This window comes from Sinohyriopsis cumingii, chromosome 12, assembly GCF_028554795.1.
Source record: "Sinohyriopsis cumingii isolate HCF-2022 chromosome 12, ASM2855479v2, whole genome shotgun sequence".
Classification (NCBI taxonomy): domain Eukaryota; kingdom Metazoa; phylum Mollusca; class Bivalvia; order Unionida; family Unionidae; genus Sinohyriopsis; species Sinohyriopsis cumingii.
This window is the reverse complement of record NC_142972.1, coordinates 1,505,110-1,531,707: the sequence shown is the minus strand read 5'-3', so window position 1 is coordinate 1,531,707 and position 26,598 is coordinate 1,505,110. Positions and strand designations below refer to the sequence as shown.

The 26,598-nt window shown below is 36.1% G+C and overlaps 2 protein-coding genes across 2 annotated transcripts in view; one reads left to right on the top strand and one right to left on the bottom strand.

The window, feature by feature from the left end:
* The window catches only part of LOC149785914 (N-acetylated-alpha-linked acidic dipeptidase 2-like), a 175,834-nt gene extending 169,573 nt beyond the window's left edge, over positions 1-6,261 (bottom strand). Inside the window, exon 1 of the mRNA XM_089976145.1 lies at positions 6,110-6,261. The gene's annotated coding sequence lies outside the window, so the exon portion shown is untranslated. The remainder of the gene's footprint in view (positions 1-6,109) is intronic.
* Positions 6,262-6,374: 113 nt separating this feature from the next.
* LOC149785913 (superoxide dismutase [Cu-Zn]-like) overlaps positions 6,375-26,598 on the top strand; it is a 28,756-nt gene continuing 8,532 nt past the window's right edge. Inside the window, exons 1-4 of the mRNA XM_089976143.1 lie at positions 6,375-6,559; positions 11,248-11,341; positions 16,096-16,165; positions 21,331-21,448. Coding sequence (XP_089832269.1) covers positions 6,488-6,559; positions 11,248-11,341; positions 16,096-16,165; positions 21,331-21,448 — 354 coding nt within the window. The 5' untranslated portion in view covers positions 6,375-6,487. The remainder of the gene's footprint in view (positions 6,560-11,247; positions 11,342-16,095; positions 16,166-21,330; positions 21,449-26,598) is intronic.

Here is a 26,598-nt window from a genome sequence, read left to right as displayed (position 1 = left end):
GGTTGTTAATTCGGACGAGACTCGTTTTGGTGTTGCGAAGGTCGTCCACCAATAACATCTTTTTGCGTCCAGTCCCTTGAGGAGGAGAGACGTGGGTCATGTCCAGTGTGGCTTTACCATCGGTGATGTCAAACTGATCATTAGATTGTTGTACGTGTTGAATCTTGTCCATGACTTTGGAAGCAGTTAATTCTGCAGGGGTGCTAAACTCGATCCAAACAGGGGATTTCAAACCGTCGTGTTGTATGGAAAGTCTCAAGCGATCGTCTTCTTTGGGTTGACATTGTCGCTTGAGTGCAGTGAGCAAAGAATCCCACACCTCAGTGATGAACCCTTCTGCTTTCTCTAACGGCACTTCAGCCTTGAAATCTTTAAACTTCACCGTGTATTTGTAAGCCGTGGTTCTAAATTTTCTAGAGGAGCGCTTTTCCGTCTCTCGAATGGAATAGTACTTTTCAGGGTTAACTAAGGGTGATGAACTTGGTTTAGAGGGTTCGGATTCTGGTTCACTCATGTCCTCTTCAAAATCACTGGCATGAATTTGTGCCAAGATCTCAGCCCTGGTACGAGGCGATAGATCACGTTTCTGCCTCTTACTTTCTTCTTTCTTCTCGAATGAATGGGATCGTTTCATCTTGAAAGCAAAAAGTCAAATGACTCAAGTTCAAACACCATAAACTACTTTATAGTCATAGCAGACCAGCGTATATAAAAGGGTGTGTGTCTTGTCCTTTCACTATTCATTTCACTCTCGAGCCGAGCACAACGATGGAAGAGACTGACCAGATGGAACGTTTCGTCAGAGCTTTGCGAGGGGTCATTAGAAAATTCTCTTCAGACCAGCCTACGGACTACTCTCCTTCCTTTAGAGATAAAAGTCAAGATACTTGCTATATCTGTCAGAAGAAAGGGCATTGGTCTTCAGAGTGTCCAGACCGTCAAAAAAGAAAAAAAACAGGGGATAAAAAAGACAAAAGTCAAGATACCTGTTATTATTGTAAAGAAAAAGGACATTGGTCTCCAGATTGCCCCAAAAAGAAACAAGAGGAGTCAGAAGAAAAGAGGAATTCTTCAGAAGAAGAGAGGGATTCTTCAGAGGAAGAGAGGGATTCTTCTGAGGAAGAAAGAAGACAGGTGAAGAAAAAGAAACAGGAGAAAAAAAGAAGAAGGGAAGAAAGCGAGGAGGAAGAAGAGGAAAAGAGTGTGACGGTGAAGAAATTCAAAAAACAGAGAGACTAAAAAGGAGAAAAGAAGAAATTAATGAACTTTTCATTAAAGTGTTGTGTTATAAATTGTGAATTGGATTGTAAAAAATGGAGAAAAGAATAAATGAATGATATAAGGTAAGTGTCTTTGAGTTGTGATTTTAAAATAAGAAGCTACACTCACGTACTCATACACAGACACGTATTAAAAGGGTAACATGGGTGAGTTTTTTTTTTTGAGTTATTGGCAAATTGAAATTGTATTTCTTTTCGAGAAATGTGGGTGGCCCTGAAAAGGGCCTTTTTTCTTCATGGTGTAGGGGTGAGTTTAAGCAATCAATTTTAACTGCCTTAAGCCTTTGCCACGGCCAAGGCCTACTTCTGGACTGCGTAATGTTGATGATGATGATTGGGTTGAAATCACTAAGGGTGGTACGGTAGGCTTAGTCACAGGGTTGACATGTTTGGCTCGGGAAGGTCGTATTCTCTTCGGTCGTGATAAAGAAGTCTGATACATTTGTTTAAGACTTCTTAACTCCGCTAAAATGTCCAACAGTACCGTGACCGTTTGATTTTCACCCTCTTGTTTCTTTGCTGCTACTTCTTCTTGCTGTTGTTGCTGTTGTTTTTTTCTTACCTCTTCTTCTTGTTGCTGTTGCTGTAGGAGAAAAGTCTGTTCCGCTTCCTTTTGTCGTTGTATAAATTTCTCCAATTCTTCTTTCTGTCTCTGTCTAAAATTCTCCACTTGCGGTAATAAAGAAAGTAACGAAGGTTCCGGAACAAATTCTTGCGAGGAGAGAAAATCCACAAAATCCCAATTCACCTCTTCTGAAAGTAAGTCCGGGTTCCCTTGGGCAGTCTCCCCTGCTGGTGCACCCCACTGAATCGTTTTCTGAGTTTCCGTCATGTTGAATCACTGTCGCATAGATTGACTGCACACAAGCGCTAGCGAATCTATATTGACTACGTGACGTCACAGACTGCTCTCTTCGGATTGGATGCGAGCTGACTGAATTCTGTAACGCGTGTTCGGATTGGTAAATGAACTCAATCCGTTTCAATCCTTCCTCCGCCTATAAATAAGCGCCGTTCAATGCATTGATTCACCTGTTCTCGTCGCTTCAAGATGTGGACTACAGTTGAGTCATCCACCCTTGTGTCTTCCATGATGTTTCGGACAGACTTGCTCATGTATGTCCGATCGAAGTGGACCGTTGTCCACAGGACAAACACCAGCCTGTGGATACGTAGGATCTACGTCGAAAGACAAGGATGCCTGAAAAGAGTGCTGATGTACGGACCAACAGTAAGACGCAGCCTAAGGACAAGAAGAAGACCAATGCGGTGCCATTTATGTTAATGAATAAATTAACATAAAACCCAAAGGCCCTTTTCAGGGCCAGCCATATTTCTCGAAAAGAGATAGCCTTTCCATTGCCTACCCCTTTTTTTAAAAAAAATTTTTTTTAAAAATTTAAAAAAAAAATCCCATGTTAAATTCCCCTTGTCCGTAGAGTGACCCACGATTTATTCCCATGTTAAATTCCCCTTGTCCGTAGATTGACCCACGATTTTTCGCCATGTTAAATTTCCATTGTCCGTAGATTGACCCAGGGGTCCCTGTAATGCTAATTCCCATTGTCCGTAGGGTGCCCCACTTCACTACTGCGGTCCTTAAACTTACGGCTATGAATACCGAAGCAAACAAGGTGAAGTGCACACCGAGTGTAAAGTGAAAGGGTTGACTCTAAATCATCGCACGAGTCAAGTGGTGAACTTTGGCGTGCTGAAAGAAGCATTGCAATCTGGAGAGGATGGAAACTTAAGAGTGACCACCTACGAACCGCACAATATTGTACGTTTATCCACACAAGAAATCGTCCGTCGGTCCTTGGAAAAACTGTATCAAATCGTGTACCAGAAGCGAGTACGGCTTCCCATCCACTTCACTTTACCGTACGGACACGCCGATATTGGCCAGCATATAAAGGGGAAAACTTCAAATACCGATACTTCATTGTGAATACAAACACAAAGCGAGAAAGATGAATCTTTTCATACAGCAAATAGCAAGCGAGAGAAAAGTCGAGCACATCACCAATGCAGTACCAAATCTTAGTTGTTTATTTACTAACACCATGGAAAACTATGTGCAACCAGTGCGACTTCCAGACTACAAAACTTTACTTTATGGACACGGTGATATCATCCAGTATAAAAAGGGATGACTTCCAAGAATGACACTTCATTGCGAGGACAAACGCCGAGAAAGATGAATCACTCTAGGCAGATGAAAAAAGAGAAGGAACAACCATCATTGACCTCTTTCACCACCATACCGTCACAACAAAGTCGTCCAAGAAGGAAAATGATTCAGTGGACCTAAAGGAGTATTTTAATATCCAAATGACTCAGACAGCGACTTCGAGAAAATTTAGGATGACAACTTACACCTACACGGTGAAATTTAAAGACTTCGCGTCGGACGTTCCTCCCGAGCAAGCAGCAGGTTTCATTACAGACTTATTTGATTCACTGTTAGAGGAACTCAAACGTCAGTGTCAAGCCAAAGATCGAGGTCGTTTGAGCCTATCTATGTATCACGACAGTTTGAGGGTTACTGAAGATGTGCAGACGATGAGAGAAAAATTTGACATCACCGATGCAAAAGTGACCAGTCATATGGCATACGTTGTACCTCCGTGGGAAGAAGACGATGACTGCTATTAATCTGCTTATCGATCAGTGTACCTAGCACGATGAATATGCCAATAGATCTACAAATGAAAGGGAGTACATGATGGGAAACATCTACGCTGGGACACAAGTGGTATCTGAACAGATTTAATCAACGTGTGTGACAGATATAAAAAAGCACGAACTTTGTCCTATTTGATCGTTTATTTCTCACTTTAGCTTTTTCTTAAAAACAGACATTAATTGTAGTATGAAAAATGTCACAAATTTATGAAATGCTAATAATTTATATTTTTTTTAAAAGCATGAACTTTAATTTTTGTAAGTATTTTTCTCGAAACAACAAATAGATAACTTGTGAATAGGTTTGTTCCATGTCCAAATTTGTATGTGTTAAATGGATAGTGCTTAGACCAAAGCACAGGCCATAGAGCCCATTTATATATTTGAATAAATGTTTTCTACCCATACAGTAGACTTTTCTTTTTGGAGTCTCTATTCTGTTTGTGAGTCTTTCTTTGGAACATCTCTGTCCTTTTTTCTGCATGTTTCCATCTACTTTGTTTGGATGTGTATTTGTTTGTTTCTGTATGTGTCTGTTTGTTCCTATCAACCCTTTGTCCGTATAAATATATTTCACCCTATAAATAGTTTTGACCCTATAAACCCCATGACGTCACCAATGTGCATTCCCAATGACCCCCAGGTGACATTTTCATGTCAAATTCTCATTGACCTTATCGTGGAAACAATCTCTTCTAACACATAGGTCCCATAGACCCCTAATTGTCCCCATATACTACTCCTGTGTGTTTCTGTATGTTGATGTTTTCTACTCAACCTTAAAACACTTACCCATTCCCGTTGACCTCATCAACCCCTTTTGATCCCATACACCAAAGTGACTTCCCATGTTAATTTTCCCTAGTCCCCCAAGTGCATATCACATATTACATTACCTTTGTGGCGAAACAGGCTCTACGTTGTTAAATTCCCCTTGAGGCTCAAATGGCTCGTTTGAGGCTATTGTGGGTCATATTGCTATTGTCAGAAAAAGACAAATCGCAACGGTGAGGCCAAGTTCCGCAATGACTTGAACTCTAATGACAAATCGCAGCGGTACGTCTTTAACTCGTTCACCAGAAAGCTTCAGACGAAACAGATAAACCTTCTGTGAGAGTTTATCATGACGATCATAAAAAGCGAACCCAAGATCAGCAGGATATACACGGAAACAGGAATAAGGATAGAAGAAGCAGAAGATACGGCTCCTACTCCCATCGCTTTTATACCTATAACATCAGTCACAATTTCAAGCCATTCAAGCACAGGATTTCAAATTCAAAAGGACGAAAGATTTGCATATAAATAGTAACTTTCGGGGGGGGGGGGGCACACACTGACACATAGGGGGCGGACGCATATAAAAACAGTGCTTTTAGAGCGTAATACTGTTGGAACTGAGTGCTATCATGAACTGTTTGGTGACCATTTTAGTACATGTATTGTTCTAGTCTGCATATTTATCTATAGTAAAAGTCATACAGGTAATGCACGCGTTCAGCATCGATTATTTCAGTATTGGGTGTAATTATTTTAAAATTTAAAGGGCAATTAATCACTTTATTTGGATCCTCATACATACCTATTCCTTTTGAAGGTCATTATTTACACGCCCCGATATTTTCATATAGCAAAGTCAATGTTAAAGTATGTCGACATTTTAGGACGAAAGCAACATATCTACATGTGTGATCTAGTCCTTCAAAGTAAGACGTATCCCCGACACTTGTGTTTCTGGATTGAAACCAAAAGTACAAATATCAGGGGAGGCGTAATAAATTCTAGGACTAGGTGTTATAATGTACAATCCGGATTGAATGTCGCGCGTTGTGATGTCATAATGAAAGCTTCATATTCTACCCTGTAGTGTGACGATTAGGCTCGACCTGTTCTTTTCTTTGACCCAGTTTACTACATGTTCACCATTGTACAATTATTCTGGAAGTTACTTGGTAAAAGTTATTGTGCAGAACATTCGATAATCAGGATTGAATACACTTTGCTTAAAAATGATTTGTAGTAAATTTTAAAACAATATATATTTAATTTAACAGGAGTTAATGCGCATACATGACCTGTATGACTTTTACTATAACACCTTACAACCACACATTTAAAATTAAAATTTATGTTCAAAATCAAACCTTGAGAGACCAGGATAAAATGTTTCTGGTTGGGTTTGTGTTAATGTACTATAACGGCAATGTCATCCTGGGAATCCCAGTGGCACTGGAATGTTGGTCTGAGTTCAGTTTGGAGAAATGCATGTAGGTAAAATATATAGAGGAAACTAATTAGCTGCCTGACCCTACGTAGGAAACCAATTGGTAGTCTGGTTCCCTGCTTAGGATGTTACCTTTGATATGCAACGGATGGAGAATACTGAACAGAAAACCATTCTAATGAATTGATCGTGACACCGGTATTTTTTGCACACGTTACTACGGCAGCGTGCATGAAAGCTATAATCATTCTACTCTTTTAAATCACCGAAAAAGCAATTGAGACCTGCATAGTTCACCATGTCCATTAAGGCTGTTTGCGTACTGAGGGGTGACAGTGAAGTTAAAGGAACTGTCAAGTTTTTACAAGAGGTAAAACTCGCTTCCGGAATAAATTTGGCTGGCTGTTACTTGCATGTTAAGTTCATACTTTACAGTAGTCAAACTTTACAGCAATATAGGTATTGGTGTCAAACATGGAAAATGAAGTGATGTTTTGCTTGTACATAGCTAAACGAAGCTACTTTTAATAGAGACGCATCCAAGAATGATAAAATTGAAGTTTGAACTGTTTCTGTGATACCTGAACATGAAAGGAGTGGGTGGGGTGCAATTGACAAAATGCTTTTTTTTTGCACTTTTCAAAAAACATGGTCCCACTTAATTGCATGAAAACGTATAGAGTCTTTAACTCTGTGTAGTTCTAAAACACATGATTATAGCTTCAGTTTTGTCAGCAGCCATTCAAGGAATACATATACCCTCATCCCTCCCACATTTTAGCAGTGGAAAATTGCTTATTTATGAGGCTATTACAGTTGTCGTGATCATATAGGAACAGTGTTCAAATTTGAACAACTTAACTTGATTGGATGCAGTGGCTTGAAATTCACAGACCCGAAGCTCGGAAATATCTGCTTGATCTGCCAGTGAATAGATACAGTTTGCATATCAGAGTTTTGGCTGGCGAAGATTCCTTGAGTGAGACTACTGCAGTTTTCTAGTCTCCGTAAATGAGACTACATCACTGTTTTTACAGCCTATTTGAATTATACTTCATCAGTGTTTTATACAACATCGTTGAGTTATAATGCGTCACTTTTTTGTACAATCTCTTTAAGTGAGACTACAGCGGTTTTATATAATCTCCTGCGTTAGACTCAGCACTGTTTTGTACAGTCTCCTTGAGATTTGCTTAATTCGGTATAAAGTAAACTGTTACAATCATTTATTTTTACTTAAGTCTTTTTTTCACATGCCAAATGGAGGACATGGAGGGAACATTCTTAAAAACTATTGGCACAGCGACACTATCTAGAATGACCCATGTAACTATTTAATTTAAGCACCTTTGCATTTGTTCATAGTGACATTCTGGACATTAAATATTCATATTTTGCAAAAAGATTTGTTTTAAATGACATAGTAGTCTGTAATTTGAAGATGAATGCTGTCCATTTCTTAAAACAAGTTGCTAATTATCATATGTCTGTAGGACATTTTAAAACCGACTGAATACATGTTTTTGTTTTTCAATTGATATTTTTCTTTATTTTAAATAAGAATTTGTCAGACAAGAAAGAGAATGACTGAATACTTTCTGCAGTAAATTGAAGAGGCTTTAGAAGCCTTTTTCATAGGGTGGTGTGGTTGAGTAGAAATCAGTATTTGAGGACAATGACATCAGCGGGCATCAGATCTCTGCCAGTTATTAAGCATGTGCTAATAACAGAGATCCTGCAAGTGATGGGCCAACAAATACCAGCTGGGATGATTGTAACAGTACATCAGTGAAAGAACAACAACAGGCAGTTTTTTGCCATGAAAGTCTGTTGTCAACAGCAAACATTGATGTAAACAGTATAATGCATGTTTACTAGTGGCAGTGTCATTTGTGTTAGATCACCATATGTATGAGACAGCATCAAGTCTCAGAATAAAATCTGTAGGACTTTGTTTAGATGTATAGATTTATTAGTAACATTTTGTAAAAACTGAAAAGTAATTGTGTATATTGTCATGACACTAGGTCTTAAAACAAGTAACAGAAAGGAATTTTAAAAAAAAATAAAGTAAAATTCAACAAACAGTTTATTTCTCTAAGTTACTTGAAAATTTAAGAGGAACTTGCAGTATTTTGAATCAAATCCCATATCATCTTAACTGTACTATCACAAGTCCAAAAGTATAGAATGTTCAAAATGGATTCAATAGTCTTGAATGTCTTAATGTATCACAATTATATAATCCAGAATGTCTTTGAACAAATCCTTAATAATCCCAAAGTAGTGTTTTAATCCAGAAAGTCAGTGAGCATTTTGTAATTCTAGTTAATAATTTAAATAAATATTTCTTTTTGAACAATTATACACTCTGATCATAGATTCCCAAAGACTGATATGAAAAAGGGATGAATAATTGCTTACTAAACCTCTTTATATACAGACTGTCACCTGACATGGGTCATAACAGAATGTTTTGGAAAATTAATCATTTCTAATGGAATAAAAATTCACTAACTCATAAATAAGGTCAATTCTTCAACTTAAATTTTAGTAAACATCTTTAATGCTTAGAATCATGACAAAAATCAGGTTGGCACAACCCGTAATCATGACAGAAATCAGGTACACAATATAAATGAAATGCACATAACAATCTGCAGGTCCTGAAGTAATTCATGTGCTTGTCTGATGGGTTAATGTACTGAGATGGCCATTTCCCTTCCATTATTGAAATTAAAGTTTCACAAAATCACAGATTAAACTGGGGCAAGTTTGTCTATGGGTGAGTCTGTCATGTACAGAATCTTTTCTTATATTGGAACATACAGGGCTGTAGGTGACAAATGATCTGAAGCTCTTTAACAATTGCTGACATCTCACCGCTGTCAGCATGGGTTCAAGTCTCTGTTTTGACCAGTGTGAGTATGTTATAAAGCTGCCAGTAGCTTCCTGTGGGTCAGTGGTTCTGACTAGGTTTTTCTTGAGTTCTTCGTCAAACAGTTTACTGACTGACAAAGCAACAACAAGAACAACCAGGTGGCCAAAAGGTCTAAGGCACATTCCTGTACAGATTACTCACATACCTCACTTATATCTGTGCAAGTTTGAGTCTTGGCTCAACCAACATGGGTATGAGAGAAAAGCTGGCCTGATTCTTCCATTTGGTCAGTGGTTCTTGCCAGGATCTTTCTCAGTTCTTCCTCTTTGAGATATACTGGCTGCTGTGTATAGATTGTTGTGTGGAAAAAATGGTATTAAAACCCCACAAATGAATAATAGTGAAACATACAATTTACCTCCTCAAGTAAGAATTGTAACAGTTTCAAATGGACCAACCATTCATTTTCTGGGTTGTGACAGGGGGTTATGGGTTGAGGTAATCCCTCATTGCCTTATAAAAGTTAGAGATCTTATGTAGTAAAATTGTTTTGCCCTACTTAACTCTGACTGTATGATCCTGTTACAAAGGAGATTGAAGAGAAAGAACATGAAACATGATTTGGCCATGCATAGATCAAGACCTGCGTTCATTATCTGAACGTTTGAATTTGCCCGCATGGAGGACTATTAAGCAGTGGTTTGGCTTCAGATGTGCTGTTTATAGTACTCTTGTTAAAAATTAATTGACAACAAATATACCTACTACTTCAGTATTACATAACACTCAGTTATTGGTCACTTTTGGTCAATTGATGTGATAAAGTATAATTTAACTAGGTCCTTACCAATGTCTTGGATGATGATAATAAAAGTTGTTGCAGATCTTTTTTCTTGTTATTAGTGCCAGGGATACACAAATTGTGTTCTAATTGTCTGATACGAATTGACACATTAACACAATAAAATTAAAAAGCGCATGGTGTAAGGGACTGCTTTAAATTAATGTCTTCATTGTATGGTACTTCAGTAATAATACAAAACAAAGTTTAAAGTTTAGACTGGAAAATTTTTTAATAAAAATGTCAGTCCTAAACTGATATATATGAAATAACACGCAAGTTTTGAATTTACTCTTTCACTCATGACATACCATTTGCATGGGAGATCAATCATGTTTTCATAACGGATATTTCTTGTACAAACTGTGATGTCAAATGCACAGTTTTGATGAATGATGCCAAATTGGCAGCTGGTGGGCATTTTCCTGCAGAAACTCTGACTCAAAATCAATAAAAAATTTAAGCTACTCTGTTCATTGATGCATTGAATGGAAACTGGATAAGCATCGTCCATGTAGGTTTTAGACAATATTAAAAAATTACCATTTCACCCCCCCAGACTAAAATAGCTTTTGCTTTTCAGCATCAGTTTGGTTTCTTTGTATAGAAACTGTTAATGGGCCTTACCATTTTCAATAACATGGCCCACACAGATATCTGTCTTGATCTGTCAGTAAGCATTATCATTTTCAACATAGCCCACACAGATATCTGTCTTGATCTGTCAATGGGCCTGATCAATGACATGTCCCACACAGATATGTCTTGATCTGTCAGTGGGCCTTATCATTTTCAATATGTCCCACACAGATGTCTGTCTTGATCTATCAATGGGCCTGATCAATGACATGGCCCACACAGATATCTGTCTTTATATGTCAGTGGGCCTTACCATTTTCAACAACATGGCCCACACAAATATCTCTGTCTTGATTTCCTACATATATATTTTCATTGAGATTTGAGATCGCTATTAAGTTTAATAATCTTACGGGGACCAATTTACGAAACTGATGAACTACAGATAAAAAATACTCTAGTACAGTCATTCAGTTATAGCTGTTAAGTCAGGATAAACTTTTGCACCTCTTTTTCTTGTGTTTTGTGGCTGTAAAATGCTTAAGCAGTTGCGAAAACAAAACGATCATATAAGTACCTTGGATACCTATGTCCAATGACCAACATATCAAGCCAGCAGGGGTCACTGGTATTTGTTTATCGGTTCTGTCCAGCTAATATATCTACCATGCATTATGCTTGATACTTTGCTTTAATTTTAGCATCTGTCTCAGATTGCTACCATACATTATACTTGACATTTTTGTTCAATTTTCAGGGAAGTGGTGCAGTGAAAATAACGGGTGAAATAACTGGCCTGGCTGCTGGAAAGCATGGATTCCATGTCCATGAATTTGGAGATAACACTAATGGTAAACTGGATATTTAGATGCAAGGTAGACGATTGTCTCACAAAATAAATGTCGCATGTTTTTGAGAGAAAAAAGGAATCTTGTTTGGTGGTGGATCAACAGTTAGTCTAGTTCCCTGCTCTATGGGACTCCCTATTTGGCAGGATAATATTAAACACCACTACGGGAACAAGAAAACAAAAAGCAGTGACGTAATACAGATTTTTTCACGTACATGTGATGGTTGTTGAAACCAGTTTGAACGATCTTTCATATGATGGACATTTTGAAAATAAATGTTATTAAAACAGAATAGTGAACAGCTTCATTCGAAAAAGCGTGTTATTAAAAATTATTACCGTCATGATTCTAAAATGAGGATTCAGTTAGTAAACAGCCCAGTTCCTTAATTAAGCCCCCCCCCCCATGGTTTTAACACGATGTCAAAGCGATTTTTTTTCTTCAATTTTTGGATGTCCCTCTGTAAGTCGTGCCTTGCTTATAGTGCAGTCTATGTTTGCGGACCCCGTTGTGTGCAAGTTATCAAGGGAGAGGTATATATATATATATATATATATATATATATATATATATATAATGAGGGTTTAGTATATATATTTATAGAGAGAAAGAGTAAACCCTCATTATAATGCTATCCACTTTATAGTGAGACTGCCTTATAATGAAATAATAACATTAAAGGTGTTATAATGAGGGGACTTATAGTAAGGGAGTTCTGTATTATGTAACACAGTTGATCCATGCATGAAAATCATTTTACAACGTGTGATCTTCCAAAATGATATTTAGCTGTCTGATATTATAACATAATTACCTCATAAATTCCAATCAAGACAACACATACCAGGCTCTTGACCTAAATGCAACATTTTTCAGAAGGCTTTTTGATTACAGCAGCAACATTTGTCATATAATGAATAATGGATGGCATTTTTGTTTCCTTTAAATAAGTTTTGCAACAGCTTTGTTGACTAAAATATTTTGATAGTTATACATTTTTTTAAAAGTTAATTTAGTTACTGAAACATCATTATATACTAATCTGAAAGCACATATCAAAATCTTTTTTTTCTAAACAAGAATGTTTTTATATACCCATCATAAGGTGAAGCATATTATGTTGTGATATTGTCTGTCCATCTGTTACCAAATTTGTTTCTGCAAAATAACTTTTGCGTTGTACAAATACCAGACTTTATTGATGGCTTGCACTTTGGGTGATGAAGAAGCCCATTTGTTTCAAGATCGAAAGATACAATAGAATGGTAACTGACTGACAGGAGAAAAATGGTTTCTGCATAAAACATCTGTTCTACATTACAGACCTAGATCAAAGATTGTGGATGACTTGCACTGAGGTTAAGAAAGGTGTATAGATTATCTCATCAAAAGATCTAAGTAAAGGTTACTTGACTTAAAGAAGAAAAATGTTATTTGCACAAAAAATTCAGTTTGTAAGTGATCTTGTGTGTTGGATAATAAAGAAGCCTATTGATTTTGGGATCAAAAGGTTAAAGTTCAAGGTCATTGTGACTGAAGAATATGGCAGATAAGTTTTATTTGTTTACAAATAGAAATGTTCATTGCAGATCTATGAATCAAATGCCATGGGACTTTGTAAGCTTGTCACTTTTAACAATACTAACTCTTAAAAAAGCCTGATAAATGTTTGTCTTCAGTGCATTGTATACTATTGTTGTTCATTCTAGGACAAGCAATCCGGCTCAGTCAACCAACATATATATACACCTGTCTACCTAACAGTGTCATGGTTGAATAATTTTATCACTTTTATTGATGAACTAATCTAATTAAGTGATTGCAAATGCCAAATTAATCACTGAATGGTTTGATGCAACTATCAGTTGCTGTCTTTGATGTGTGATGTGAAATCATATTGTGGATATATTGTTATGCTTAAAATCATACTCAGTCCTTTTTATTTTCATAAAATGTAGTCATTATCTTTGATTATTCAGATCTACAGAATTGTAATGCTAGGCAAAGTTGTGGATAAAATATTTATTATTCTTCATCTTTACATTGGTAATCACGATTTAAATTACATGTAATGTCCTGGGACACATTAGTGGAACAGAACATTTAAATTGCATGTAATGTCATGGAACACATTAGTGGAACAGAATAGTTAAATTACATGTAATGTCATGGGACACACAGAACATTTAAATTGCATGTAATGTCATGGGACACACAGAACATTTAAATTTATGTAATGCCATGGGACACATTAGTGGAACAGAACATTTAAATTGCATGTAATGTCATGAGACACATTAGTGGAACAGAGTAGTTAAATTACATGTAATGTCATCTGACACATTAGTGGAACAGAACATCTAAATTGCATGTAATGTCATGGGAAACATTAGTGGAACAGTAGTTCAATTAATGTAATGTCATACGACACATTAGTGGAACAGAACATTTAAATTGCATGTAATGACATGTGACACATTAGTGGAACAGAATAGTTAAATTACATGTAATGTCATCTGACACATTAGTGAAACAGACTATTTAAATTGCATGTAATGTCATGGGATACATTAGTGGAACAGAACATTTAAATTGTTGGAGTGGAAGGGTTTGCTGCAATGTTAAAGCATGCTACTCCTAGTTTTTGCTGTGCAGTACTTTAATTCTTTTATCTCTAATTTACAGAATAATAACCATTTTTTGTAAATCTGTCTCTAAATGGTTACTCCAAAACTGGTTATAGTGGACACGTTGCAAGCCTACAATTTAACTAATTTTTTTTAGTAGCCAGAAGGACTATTAGCACAAGAAATTTACTAGTCCTGCTGAATCTTCTGTAGTCCTTTAGCGGACTGGCAACATATGGGCTAGTGCACTACTGCTAATTTAGAACCCTGCATTGTATTGTAATTTGTTGGCTGAGAATCTTTGAGGAAGTTTCACACCTGTTTGGATGTAAATCGTAAGTACATTTATACAGGGTTGATGCCCATCTATGGTTTAAATTGTAGAAACTATTTTTCAAGCCAGATGCAAGTTGGGCATTTTATTGTTGCGAAAATGTCAGTCCCATCAGATATGTGCAACATATATGAATAGATTTAAAGGCGTGATATGTAGTGTTTTCAAGTGTGTGTTTAAAGGAATTAATTATTCAGATTAAAATGGAGAAAATACTAGAAGTTTGAAATTTAAAGAAGACTTAATAGTGAACATACGACACATGTATATGTACTTATTGATGCATAATTTTGCTATAGCGTTTGGTACATTTGCATTGAATTATAACACATCATGATCCATGATGGACGATTCAAGATGGTGCTTCTTTGTGCACATTTTTGAGGTAATTATTATGGATTCATTGCTATGAATGCATTAGCTGAGTTGGATAGTACACCTGTAATTACCTGATCGTACCATTAATTTGCCTGACTTTTTGGTATATGTGTGAGTTGGATAGTAGACCTGTAATAATTGCCTGTTCATACAGTGAATGTTATGTTTTTCTTGTATGTATGAGAGTTGGATAGTACACCTGTAAATACCTGTTCATGCCATTAATTTGCCTAATGTTTTTCTTATGCGCAAGTTGAATAGTACATCTGTAATTACCTGTTCATACAGTGAATCTTAAGATTTTCTTGTACATGTGTGAGTTGGATAGTACAACTGTAATTACCTGTTCATACCATTAATTTGCCTGATTTTCTTGTACGAGTTGGATAGTACACCTATAATTACCTGTTCATACAATGAATTTGGTGATTTTCTTGTAGTTATGTGAGTTGGATAATACACCTGTAATTACATATTAATAGAACAAATTTGATTTTCTTGTACGTATTTGAGCTGGATAGTACACCTGTAAGCAAGTACCTATTCATACAATGCATATGATTTTCTTGTACATATGTGAGTTGGACAGAACACCTGTAATTACCTGTTCATACACTGAATTTGATTTTTCTTGTACACGTATGAGTTGGATAGTACACATTTTCTTGTACATGTGTCACTGCATGTTTCTCTGCATAAAATTAAATATTCAGCAATGACTGTGTTCTAAGTACGGTTTAATATGGATCAGGTTAAGTTGATAAGTGTCAGTTCCCACCAGCATCTATTGTCTTGAGCAGAAATGAAGTCATAATCCATGCAACATTTTCTTCGTCAGTTGTTTCAGTGTTGCTTGATACATTACATAACACAATGGCATTCTGCGGGCCATCATGTTACAGTGGGATTTCCATTTAACTTTAGTTCTAGTCTACATGCTTTGCTTAAAGTTTGTGGAGGGCTTGCACTTCAGGTATGGAAGAGGCCTACTTATTGATTTGGGGGTAATAAGATCAAAGGTAAGGGTTGTTGTAGCCCAAACAAATATGGGTTTTGCAGAATAACTTTTGTTATAGAGTAAGTTCCATGACTAAAATGTTGTTGATGGCTTGCAATTAGGGTAATAAATAAACCTACTGTTTCTGGGGGTCTAAAAATCTGAGGATAATGGTCATGGCAAGTCTGTAAGAAAATTATTGTTTATGTGGCACAAGTTTAGTTCATAACGGTACACCTTGACCAACGTCCAGGTCACTGGTACCCATTGGTCAACAATCACCAAAACCTACAATTCCTGACCATTGTCTACACATAAGAGAATTAAACATGGATCTAGAGTATAATGTGCCATTCAGTAGACTCTTGTTGAGCATTGATCATGAAAATAATTTTAAAAAATTATGCACTTTCAACAGGCTGTACTAGTGCTGGTGCTCACTTCAACCCTAGCAAGCAGGAACACGCAGGACCTGAAGATGCAGCCAGGTAATGTAGTACTTTCATTATTTGCATGCAATCTAGGTGCTGAAAGCTATGATGTAATTAACTTTTAGTTTCGGGGCAATGAAGCTTCACAAAGTTGGACCAGATTACCAGATTTTTTATGAGTAGTACGTTTGCTTTCAGGTCAGGTCAGTAATGGTGAGCTAGGAATAGTTGCCACACTTGTCACATGTGCTCAGTAATCACATATGATATTCCTCTCTGAGTGTCATCTCTTGATTAGACATAGCTAACTGAAGCCAGACTTCATCGACCCAATCAGCGGTGCCATGACCTTATTTGCATATGCACATGCTCACTTGATTAGGCAATGCAAAATAAATTGTTACTGGTCAGTTTCCCATTACAACCAATAAAATTGCACAACATGTGATACGTTTAAAATGTAAAAAAGCCCAACGAGTTAACCAGCTGGTCCAACAAATGTGATATTTTGAATGCAATTCATTGTGATTAAAAAATGAGATATGACCTAGGTAGGACATATTTATCTATGTGGATTTTAAAAAAATATCCATGTGAAATTGACATTGCACCAGGGATGTGATTTATATAAATTAGAGCTGATTAATATAAATTAGAGCTTGAAAACACAAACCCTGGTAGACTTGCCTTTGCTAACCAAGACTCTTATATTTACTTTGACCGAATACATCAATTGACCAGGTTTGTTAAGAGATAAAGATGAATTTTTCTTAAAAACCACTCAAATGAATTTAACTGATTTTGACAGAAAGCATTTTTTTTTTTTTTACAAATGATGCTGATCTGCAATCTGGTGCCACTAAAAATAGTCAAATCTTGAAACATATTTTTCTCAGAAAACACTGCAGATTTTGATAAAATTTGACAGAAATCATCCTGACATTAAGGCTTTAAAATGTTTGCAAATAATGACTATCAAAATATAGGCACCATTATAATAAATAAAAACAAACTTGAAATGACATCATCAAAAAAATGCTTAGCAGAATTGGAGCAAACATTGTGGCATTCAAAGTTTTGTAAATGGTGCAGATGTGCTATTAATTATCGCCATGTTTCCTACAAACAGAATGACTTCTTAAAAGCGACAGAACAGAATTTCACAGAAAGCATTTTGATATGAGGGGCTTTTCTGTTTGTACAAATAATAATAATAATAAAAATAATGAAGACTTTGTATAGCGCCTAATCTTTAGAAGCTCTAAGCGCTTTACAACATTAGACAACACCTATAAGATAAAAAACATAATATTATTACAAAAACAAACAACATGAAATTAGAAAAACATTAAAAAATAAAAAACATGCTGAGAATATTTCAGGTAGGAAACATTATTAGGTCTTTTAAGTTTGTTCTTGCAGTCGAAATAAGTGAGTTTTGAGAGCCCACTTGAATGTGATCACTGTGTCTTTGTGTCTGAGTTTAGTGGGCAATTCATTCCACATTGCTGGGCCCTGGTATGCAAAAGAACGCTGTCCATATGACTTTGTCTTCATGGTGGGAATAATGAGTATTTGATTTTCAGAAGAGGAGCGTAAGTATCTTGCTGGTGTGTACACATGGGTGAGGTCAGATAGGTATGTTGGACTAGAGTCCGACAGTGAAATGTAGCACAGAGAACAAATTTTATGTTTGATTCTGGATCGAATGGATAGTCAGTTTAGGGTACAGAGCAGCGGGGAGGTGTGCTCTGATCGTGGTACTCTAAGTATGATCCGAGCAGCTGTGTTTTGAACTTTTTGAAGTTTCTGGAGTAGATATTGAGATGAACCATACAGAATTGAGTTACAATAGTCCAGTCTTGAAAGTACTAATGAACACACAAGTGTTACAGTGGCATCAGCTGAAAGATATTTACGAATTGAGCTGATGCATCTCAGCTCAAGATATGCAGCCTTGCATATGTTCATGACATGTTGGTGCAGTGTGAGAGTACTGTCCAGAGTAACACCTAGGTTTTGTACTGATTGTGTGAATTTAATGTTGGCATTGCTGATATTTATTGTTTGAGGTAAAGGATGTGAATGAGAAAGTCTTTATGTTGTGATCGGAATGGCCTCAGTTTTATCATCATTCATCTGCAGCTTGTTACATGTCATCCATGATTTCACATCAGAAATGCACCTCTCTACACCTTGGATGGTAGAGTCAACTTCAGTTTGGTGGCTAGATTTGTATATTTGGGTGTCATCAGCGTACAATTAGTGAGACACTGGATGATGATCTATGACACGTGAGAGCGACTGGATGTATAGAATGAAGAGAACAGGTCCAAGAACAGACCCCTGTGGAACACCACAACATAGATCAACTGGGCTGGAGTGTATTCCATTTGCAGATACAATTTGTGTCCTGTTGACCAAGTAGGACTTGAACCACAGTAAGGCTGTATCATGAATGCCAAATACATGCTGGAGACGGTGAAGTAATATATCATGGTCTATTGTGTCAAATGCTGCAGACAAATCAAGGAGGGTGAGGACTGTAATCTTTCCGCTATCCAAGCTGGGATAGAACAACCTTTTCTAAGATTTTTGAAATGAATGGGAGATTAGAAACTGGGCGGTAGTTCTTTAAATCATTATGGTCTAGTGTTGGTTTCTTCAGTAGAGGCTTTACATTGGCAGTTTTGAAAAATGATGGGAATTCCCCGGATGAGAGAGAGGCATTAATAACATCGGTTAGTGAAGGCAATACTGGATCTAAGCACTCAGGCAGCAGTGATGTTGGAATTGGATCAAGTTCACATGATTTTGGTGCACTCTTCATCACAATTATACGTATGAAATCCATAGAGACAGGTTCAAATGCAGCTCATGGTTGCCGCTCAAATTCTGTATCCCAGCTGTATGGTGACGACGAGTCAATTGAAATTGTGGTGTCAAGCTTATCTCTAATGGTTTGTACTTTGTCACAGAAGAAATTTGCAAACATGTCCGGAAGGTCGACTGGAGAGAAGGTAGTTGGAAGTGGTGTTGATTTGTTCCTTGACATTAGCTTGTTAGTAATCTCGAAGAGCTCTTTGCAGCTGGAACTTTCCATGATCTTAGTAGTGTAGTGGGCTGATTTCGCTGCATGGACTATATTTGTGACATTCTTCTTAGCGACTTCATAGATTTGCTTATGAATAGTGAGTCTGGTGGAAAGCCAGAGCCTCTCAGCTTTATGACGGTCTCTTTTAGCAGTGCAAAGCTGGTCCATAACACTGCTATACCATGGAGAACACTTTTGAATTGATACTCTGCACTTGGTAGCTGGGGCATGTTTGTCAAGTAATGAACGCAGACAGTTATCGAGTTGTTCTGCGGTAGGAGGTAAGCAAGTTGTTAGGTTAGCTTGGATGTCGTGCATTAGTTTGGTTCTATTTATCATACAGAGGTTTCTCTTAGTAGCAGATAAAGGTGGAGGGTTAGGGACTGATACGTCAAGATGGCATATAATGCAGAGGTGATCTGATGCAAGGTCATGGGATACCTGGGAGGACCGTAGAATGTTATCATCAGGTCTATGAAGAATCCAGTCTAAAATGTGACCATGTTTATGGGTGGATTGGTTAACTGACTGTTTGAGATTGAAAACATTAATGGAATCTATGAGCTTTGATGTATTTGAGTTTCCGGGACAGTTAAAGTGAAAGTTGAAATCAGGTTGCCACCTATCGAATTTCCATAGTCCAGGAGATTCTGAAACTGCTCCAAAAATAGATCAGCCAGCTTGTTTTTTCTACTAGGAGGAGGGCAGTATAGGCAGAAAAAATGGACTGACCTTTGCTCCAGTGTGAGTGTGGTTTGGACTAGTTCAAACAATGTGTGGTCGAAATTGAATGTTGTGGTGTAGTTAAGACGTTTTATCATGGAGTTCTTTGTGATGACAGCAATTCCACCTCCACGAGAATTACGGGGGAACGACTTGATGGAGTAATCAGTGGGTGTTAGATCTGCACACTTGGGCTCATCACCTGATGTTTTTAACCATGTTTCTGTGAACATTTTGGTCATTGATAAAATCAACTATTTCTGTGCGCTTTTCCGGTGGTCCTACTGACTGGGCATTGAATAATGCAATGTGCAGAGGTATTTCTTGGATAGTTGACACAAAGGTTGACGAATTAATTGGGATTTGAATTAGGTTATCTAAATTAACGGTCGAAATTTTTTTAAATTGTTGATCCGAAATGAGGGAGATAACTGGAATTCTTCTTCCTGTTCTACGCCGGCCAGCTTTGAAACGTTTCTTTTTTCGCTTCTGTTTACATTTAGGTAATGATGAATGTAGTCCCAGTTCATTTAGTCTAGAGCACAATGTAGTGGAGAGCCAATGAGTGATCATTTAAAGCAATTAATGAGGGTCCATCGTAGCATAAACGGGTTGACTGGCGAGTATCACGTGATGGCGGTTTGTTCAAAAACAGTGGAGCAAGACAGCTGAGAAAAAGTCTAATTATTCTCGTTTCCAAGACAGTGAGATGAAGAAACACATACGAATTTAACAGCCAATACTTAATGAACACAATAATGAAGATGAAAACAGGCAACAAGCACAAATATCATGAAAACGGCACTAAAAAACGGAACAGCTACTTCAAGCTGGTTAAGCGATAGTGGCCATCTTGAGTTATGATGCCTATTTGTTATCAAGCATACCGGCAGCTATTAAATTTTTTTAGTAACTTGCCATTTGACAGAATTTTACCAAATTTGACAAAACATTCTGGCCATTCATATTTATAAAAATGATGCCAATCCACTATCATATATTGTCACTGTTACTAAAATTAGAACATGATCTCTAAAAATCTTAACAGAATTTGATCAGCTTTGTCAGAAATTATATTGTTTGACAAATGGTTTTGCAGAAAATATGGATGAAGGTAAAACAAGAAGGAAACCTACCAACAGTTCTTTCATAATGTATGTAATCAACAGCGTTGGAAAATAGGCATACAGAAAGGTTCCATTTGACCCAGAAATTTGCCCAACTGCATTTGTATTTGGCTATTAGGCAGATGTCAGCCAGGTGAGTGTTCTCAGGCCTTCTTTGAAGTCTTGTTTTAATAAGTTTCAAAATTGTTCTTTGTGACATAATTATTGTAGTATTTTATCTGCTAATGGAAAAAACTATTTACTGCATATGTTGATTGATTTATACATCAATGTTTCAGACATGCTGGTGACCTGGGTAATGTTGTAGCTGGAGAAGATGGAGTGGCTCACATCAACATTACGGACAGTGTGATCTCCCTCACAGGGCCTTATTCCATCATTGGCAGAACCATGGTGGTAGGTTGAGATCAAAAATGCCTTTAGATACAGCAGACTTCATGTTACATTCTGTGCCAAACTGATAACACACAACTCACACATGTGGTGGACTTTTAAAATTGTTACTAACGGCTGCCTCACTTGGCGCACAGCATTAAGTGGTTAGTGTTAGGACTGGTCGATCTGGTGTCATGATAATATGACTGGGTGGGACAGCATGCTACATGTCTGTGGCATGATGCCCCAGTGCTAGACGTCACTATAACCTGTCACACTGTAGACATCGGAGCTATATGACTGAAAAATTGTTAAAGCTACATTAAAATTCCAAATCACACACACGTGATAAACTGTAATTTTATTTTAAAATTGGGAATCAAAATTTAGTTGGCAAGGAAAATTGCGAAAAAAGGCTATTTGAATTTAAGGACTCTGCTCACTTCACCTGGATTGAGCTGTGTAATATATTCCAAAATATGATGGCCTAATTAGTTTCAACTAGGTAATAGAACAATATTGTTACTTTACACATTAGTTGCCCATAATTTGTTATCAAATAAAATTATGATGGAAATATTTTCTTGTGCTTTCAACATTATCAAACCATTAGCAATCATTTTTTAGTACAAAGATTTTGAAAGCAATAATGCACTAGTATTTTGACCTTTACTTATGTAAAGAACTGTGGGTCACATCCTGAAGTAGCCAGCCAGCCAGGTTTCAGTCTATCTGTCTATTGAGATCTCTTTGGAAAAAGAAGGAAAATTGATTGTATTCTAGAGTTTAACATTAAATTATTTCATAAAGACTTTTTGAAGATTTTAACAAAAAACTAGTTAGGACTGTGGAAATTGATTTAGAGTTGCAGACTGTTTATAGCAAAAACATTCTTTTTCAGGCAAAAGTTTGATTTATCATTTGTTTTTGTGTTAATGGCTACATATATGTACACATGCATATAAACTTGCATGCAATTTTTATTAAAAAATCTTTGTTTCTTAAATTACCCATATACTTGCTTAAAAGTTGACCCCGTCCCTTTTTAGGGCTACAAAAAGCCAAGTTCTCTTTGATCTTCCTATAAGCAGGGGTTTATTTTTCAAGTCATATCTGCCAGAACGGTTGATTTCAGTGAGTCAGAGTTGCACTTTAGAAAAATAAACAAGCCCAACTGAATAGATAGATATAAAAAAATAATGACAGAACCATTGTACAGTATAATGATAATACTGAGTGGAATATATCACAAATAAATTTGCAGTTTGTCCTAAATCTGTTAAATTCCATAAGGCTTGAAATTTTAAATCCATTTATATGATAAATCCATGAATTCAGTTATAGGTCACATATCGGTTTATAAAATAGTTTGTAATGATGAGATTCACAGTATTCCGTAATTATGGAGGGGGATTACCGCCATAATTATACATACATACATACATACGTACATAGGTACGTACATGCATACATACATACACGACAAAGGTATATACCTGACATTAACAGACTATATTATTGAAATAATGGACACAGATATGGATTTGGGTAAATACTTTAAAAAACAAAGCGACATGACTAAAATGAAGATGTTTTCCATAAGATAGATAACATCTATAAATATAATGGATATATATAGCATGACGGCTACGCTATCAAATATGGAGGGGAATTACTGCCATAATTATATGCGTGTATTTCCTAATCTTCCTTGATGCATTATTGTAAATAGCTGCTTGTAAGGGCTAATTTCATAATTCTATCAATGTATGTTGTATTTTCATTGATGCAAATGTTACGTGGCAGTTTGCAAGTGCTAATTTTTTTCTGCATTATTGTAAATGACTGCTTGCAAGTGCTACATTCATAATTCTTGTCATGAATTTTCTACTTTTCATTGATCCAAGCTGTAAATGGTTGCTTGCAAGTTTTTCGATCTACTTTCCTTTTGCATCATTGTATCTTGCGATTATCCAACTACTGAATTGATTCTGTAGTTTGTCGTATGACAAACGCTATGTTAGTTATTATAGGTTTTGTATATTCTGTTTATAAACTTTACAATTACGTCATTCGAACTGCTGTTATCGTACAGATTTGGCCTTGCAACAATGTATATACTAAGTTTTATCAGGATCGTCTTTGTTGTCCAACTCTTGTCGCCATCTGTTGTCAGTCATAATGGCATACTAGAGATTAGCATGGCATTATGACAACAGACGGTGCTCTGAATTTCTAAAGTTTTTCATTTACCAGAAATAATGAATGCTCCCCACTGTGCTTTATGACATTCATTTTGTGATGATAACTCTTTCAGTCCTTTTTTTAAGGTGTACATTAGCAACAAAGTTTTAATTGTCTCTAAAACCATATGAATTCTCGAAGATCCAAGTGGTTTATAGCACCTTACAAAAACAAAAATGCATACAGTACAGAAGGGTGGTCTATCTTTTTCAGTCCCAGTTTTGAAGCACTTAAGTATTTACCTTCACTATTTAAGAAATCTACTTGTTAGTGATATCTCTCATTACTTTGGAAACATTAGTTATTTTAGTAAGGATCAGAAATGACAATGATATATTCCCTCATACTCTTCTTGACAAGCTTTCGTCAGACGAACCCTGGTTGTAAGTCACCCATTTTGACGCTCCTCAAAGACATCTATCTTTTACTGTGATATTCTTGTACATAAGCTCCTGCGATTTTTTTTTTATATTTCAGAGCAATATCAATAGCACATTAAAAAAAAAGGTTTATAGGTAAAATGACGTAAAAAAAACTAAGCATTCCTTAAAGGTGTTCTTATTCTTGACATGATCATTTTGGAATATATTTTGCTGCAAGAACCGAAATAATCAAACTGTGGAAAATCATGATTGTATCATGATAAAAATGTTTACTTGCGATTAGAAAGATTAGATTTAGTGTACATTTGTTTTCCAATACTTAATTTGCATTGTTAATGTACAGAACCTCAACCTTTGAATGTATTTATATATAAAAAAAACAACCAAAAAAACAGCTTTAAAACTGGTTTGCATCCTTTAAAACTTTTGTCTCTAAAAGTGGAAATAATCAGAGACAAAAGATGTTACAAGAGATTTTACTTTTATTTATTGTAATTTTTACCAATATCAAACCAATTAAAATTAATAATTTGGTTCAAGAATTTTAAAATTATAAATATAGCACCGTTGGGTTCTAATTATTCAGCTGTTCTTTGTCACATTAAAGATTTAAAAAAGCTTTAAAGAATTTTTGAAATATGAATGTAGTGACGAATGATTCTGACTTGTTAATTGTGCTGCTCTTTGCAGTATGAAAGTAGTTTAGTGAATTATCTATGATCAAAGAAAGAGAGAGAGAATGCACCAAAACTGCATATTTCATTAAGTCATTGTAATTGTATACATGTGTCCTGGGTTTATGAGTGTGTTTTGGAACAGTTTTCAGCAAGTATCAACAAAAGAATAAACTATTGATCTTACTCGATAATTATACAGGGTAGAATTTTACAGATCACTGTCTTTTTATTTAGTTTTATTCTATTTAATTGCTTACATGTATCCTGGTAGTTGAGGGTGTTTTGGGACAATCTTTCGTTGTTTTAGGGTAGTCATGTGGTCTTTTGTTTGGTGACAAATACCAATATGGGGGGGGGGAAACTCTCCTGATCTTACTTGATAATTATACAATGCAGGATTTTACTGATCACTGTCCTTTTTAAGGCTTGATTCAGTATAATGGTATATATGTACCCTGGGTAGGTCAGAGTGTTTTCAGACAGTCTTGAGCTAGCCCCAAGTGTTAAAAAAATTGCCTAAACTTTTAGAACAGTTTTTGCTTTAATATTCTTCAAAGGAATAGACTATGGAAATCTTCAGGATGCACACATTATGATCAACAAATATTGGTCGCTTGACTTGGTATTAGGTTGACATTTCTGTTAAATGGCTTGTCAAATGCAGGAATAGGTTGCAGATGTGCTTTAGATATCTTGTGATTGGGATTTCCTACCATTTGACAAGTGTGACAAGATCTATGGTACTTATAAACATCACTTTTAATTTTCGGCAAATGAAAATGATTCAGGATCTTGTGATAAGTCTTATAGACACCAAAATGACCAGCTGACCAGTTTAAGGAGTTTTAAGGGCTAGACTATGCATTTCCTGTCTTTATGACTTAGGAAAAACAATTTGATTGCTCACTGACCATTCATCACCAGCAGGTACATCAGGTGTCTCCATTTTTTCATAATGACCCTGTTTTTCACAAAGTAACAAACTGGTACTTGTGTGGCTTTAATTTCTAAAACCCAGTCTTGTGTCTTCTCTGAGGAATAGTACTTGAGAGCCTATAACTCACATTAAAATGACTTGCATGCTTATAAAGTACTTTCTGTTCAGATATCTTACAACTGATACAATCATTATTTTTGTAATTGCTACCAAAAGAGTCTGATGATTTATCAATGAGGTACCATACAATCAGTGATCTTATCTGTACTATAAATATCGCTTCATATATGGATGAATACAGTTTTACATAATAAAAAAATGTAGTTTCCAGTTTGATATCTGTCAAAATAAAGCATCTCATAATTGTATGGAAGTGTTCATTGTGTTTACATATAAAAAATATATTTCATACTCTTAGAATTTCTTTTCTTATATAATGAAATAGTTCATATTTATGTAGCATATATCTTTGTATGTGATGTCCTTGTTTCAGGTCATTTGCCTCTTGCTGTTGCATTGGAATTGGAGATTTAAAATGAAATTGGAGATATGCCATATTTGTCACATTACTTGCTGGCTATTGCATAATAATCCATGCCATACATATATAAGAATTCTGTATAGTTTGACTATTTACCTTACTTCTTGTTTTAACTGCCACTGTAAACTGCAGATTAACAGTAAAATTTAATTACATAGGGTTGAGAGAATAAACAGAATCCTCATCTCTGTAATGTACTCTCTCTCTCTCTCTCTCTCTCGTGAATAAAGAAATGAAAGTATGGCATCGAGGTGCAATTATCTGCACTTTGCTCAAACCTTATAAGGTCTTTACTGCTACAAAAAGCAGAATTTCACTGCACTCTAAAATAATAAATATGCTCTAAACTGATAACATTGTGAATGAGAATATACAAACAAATTAGGGCC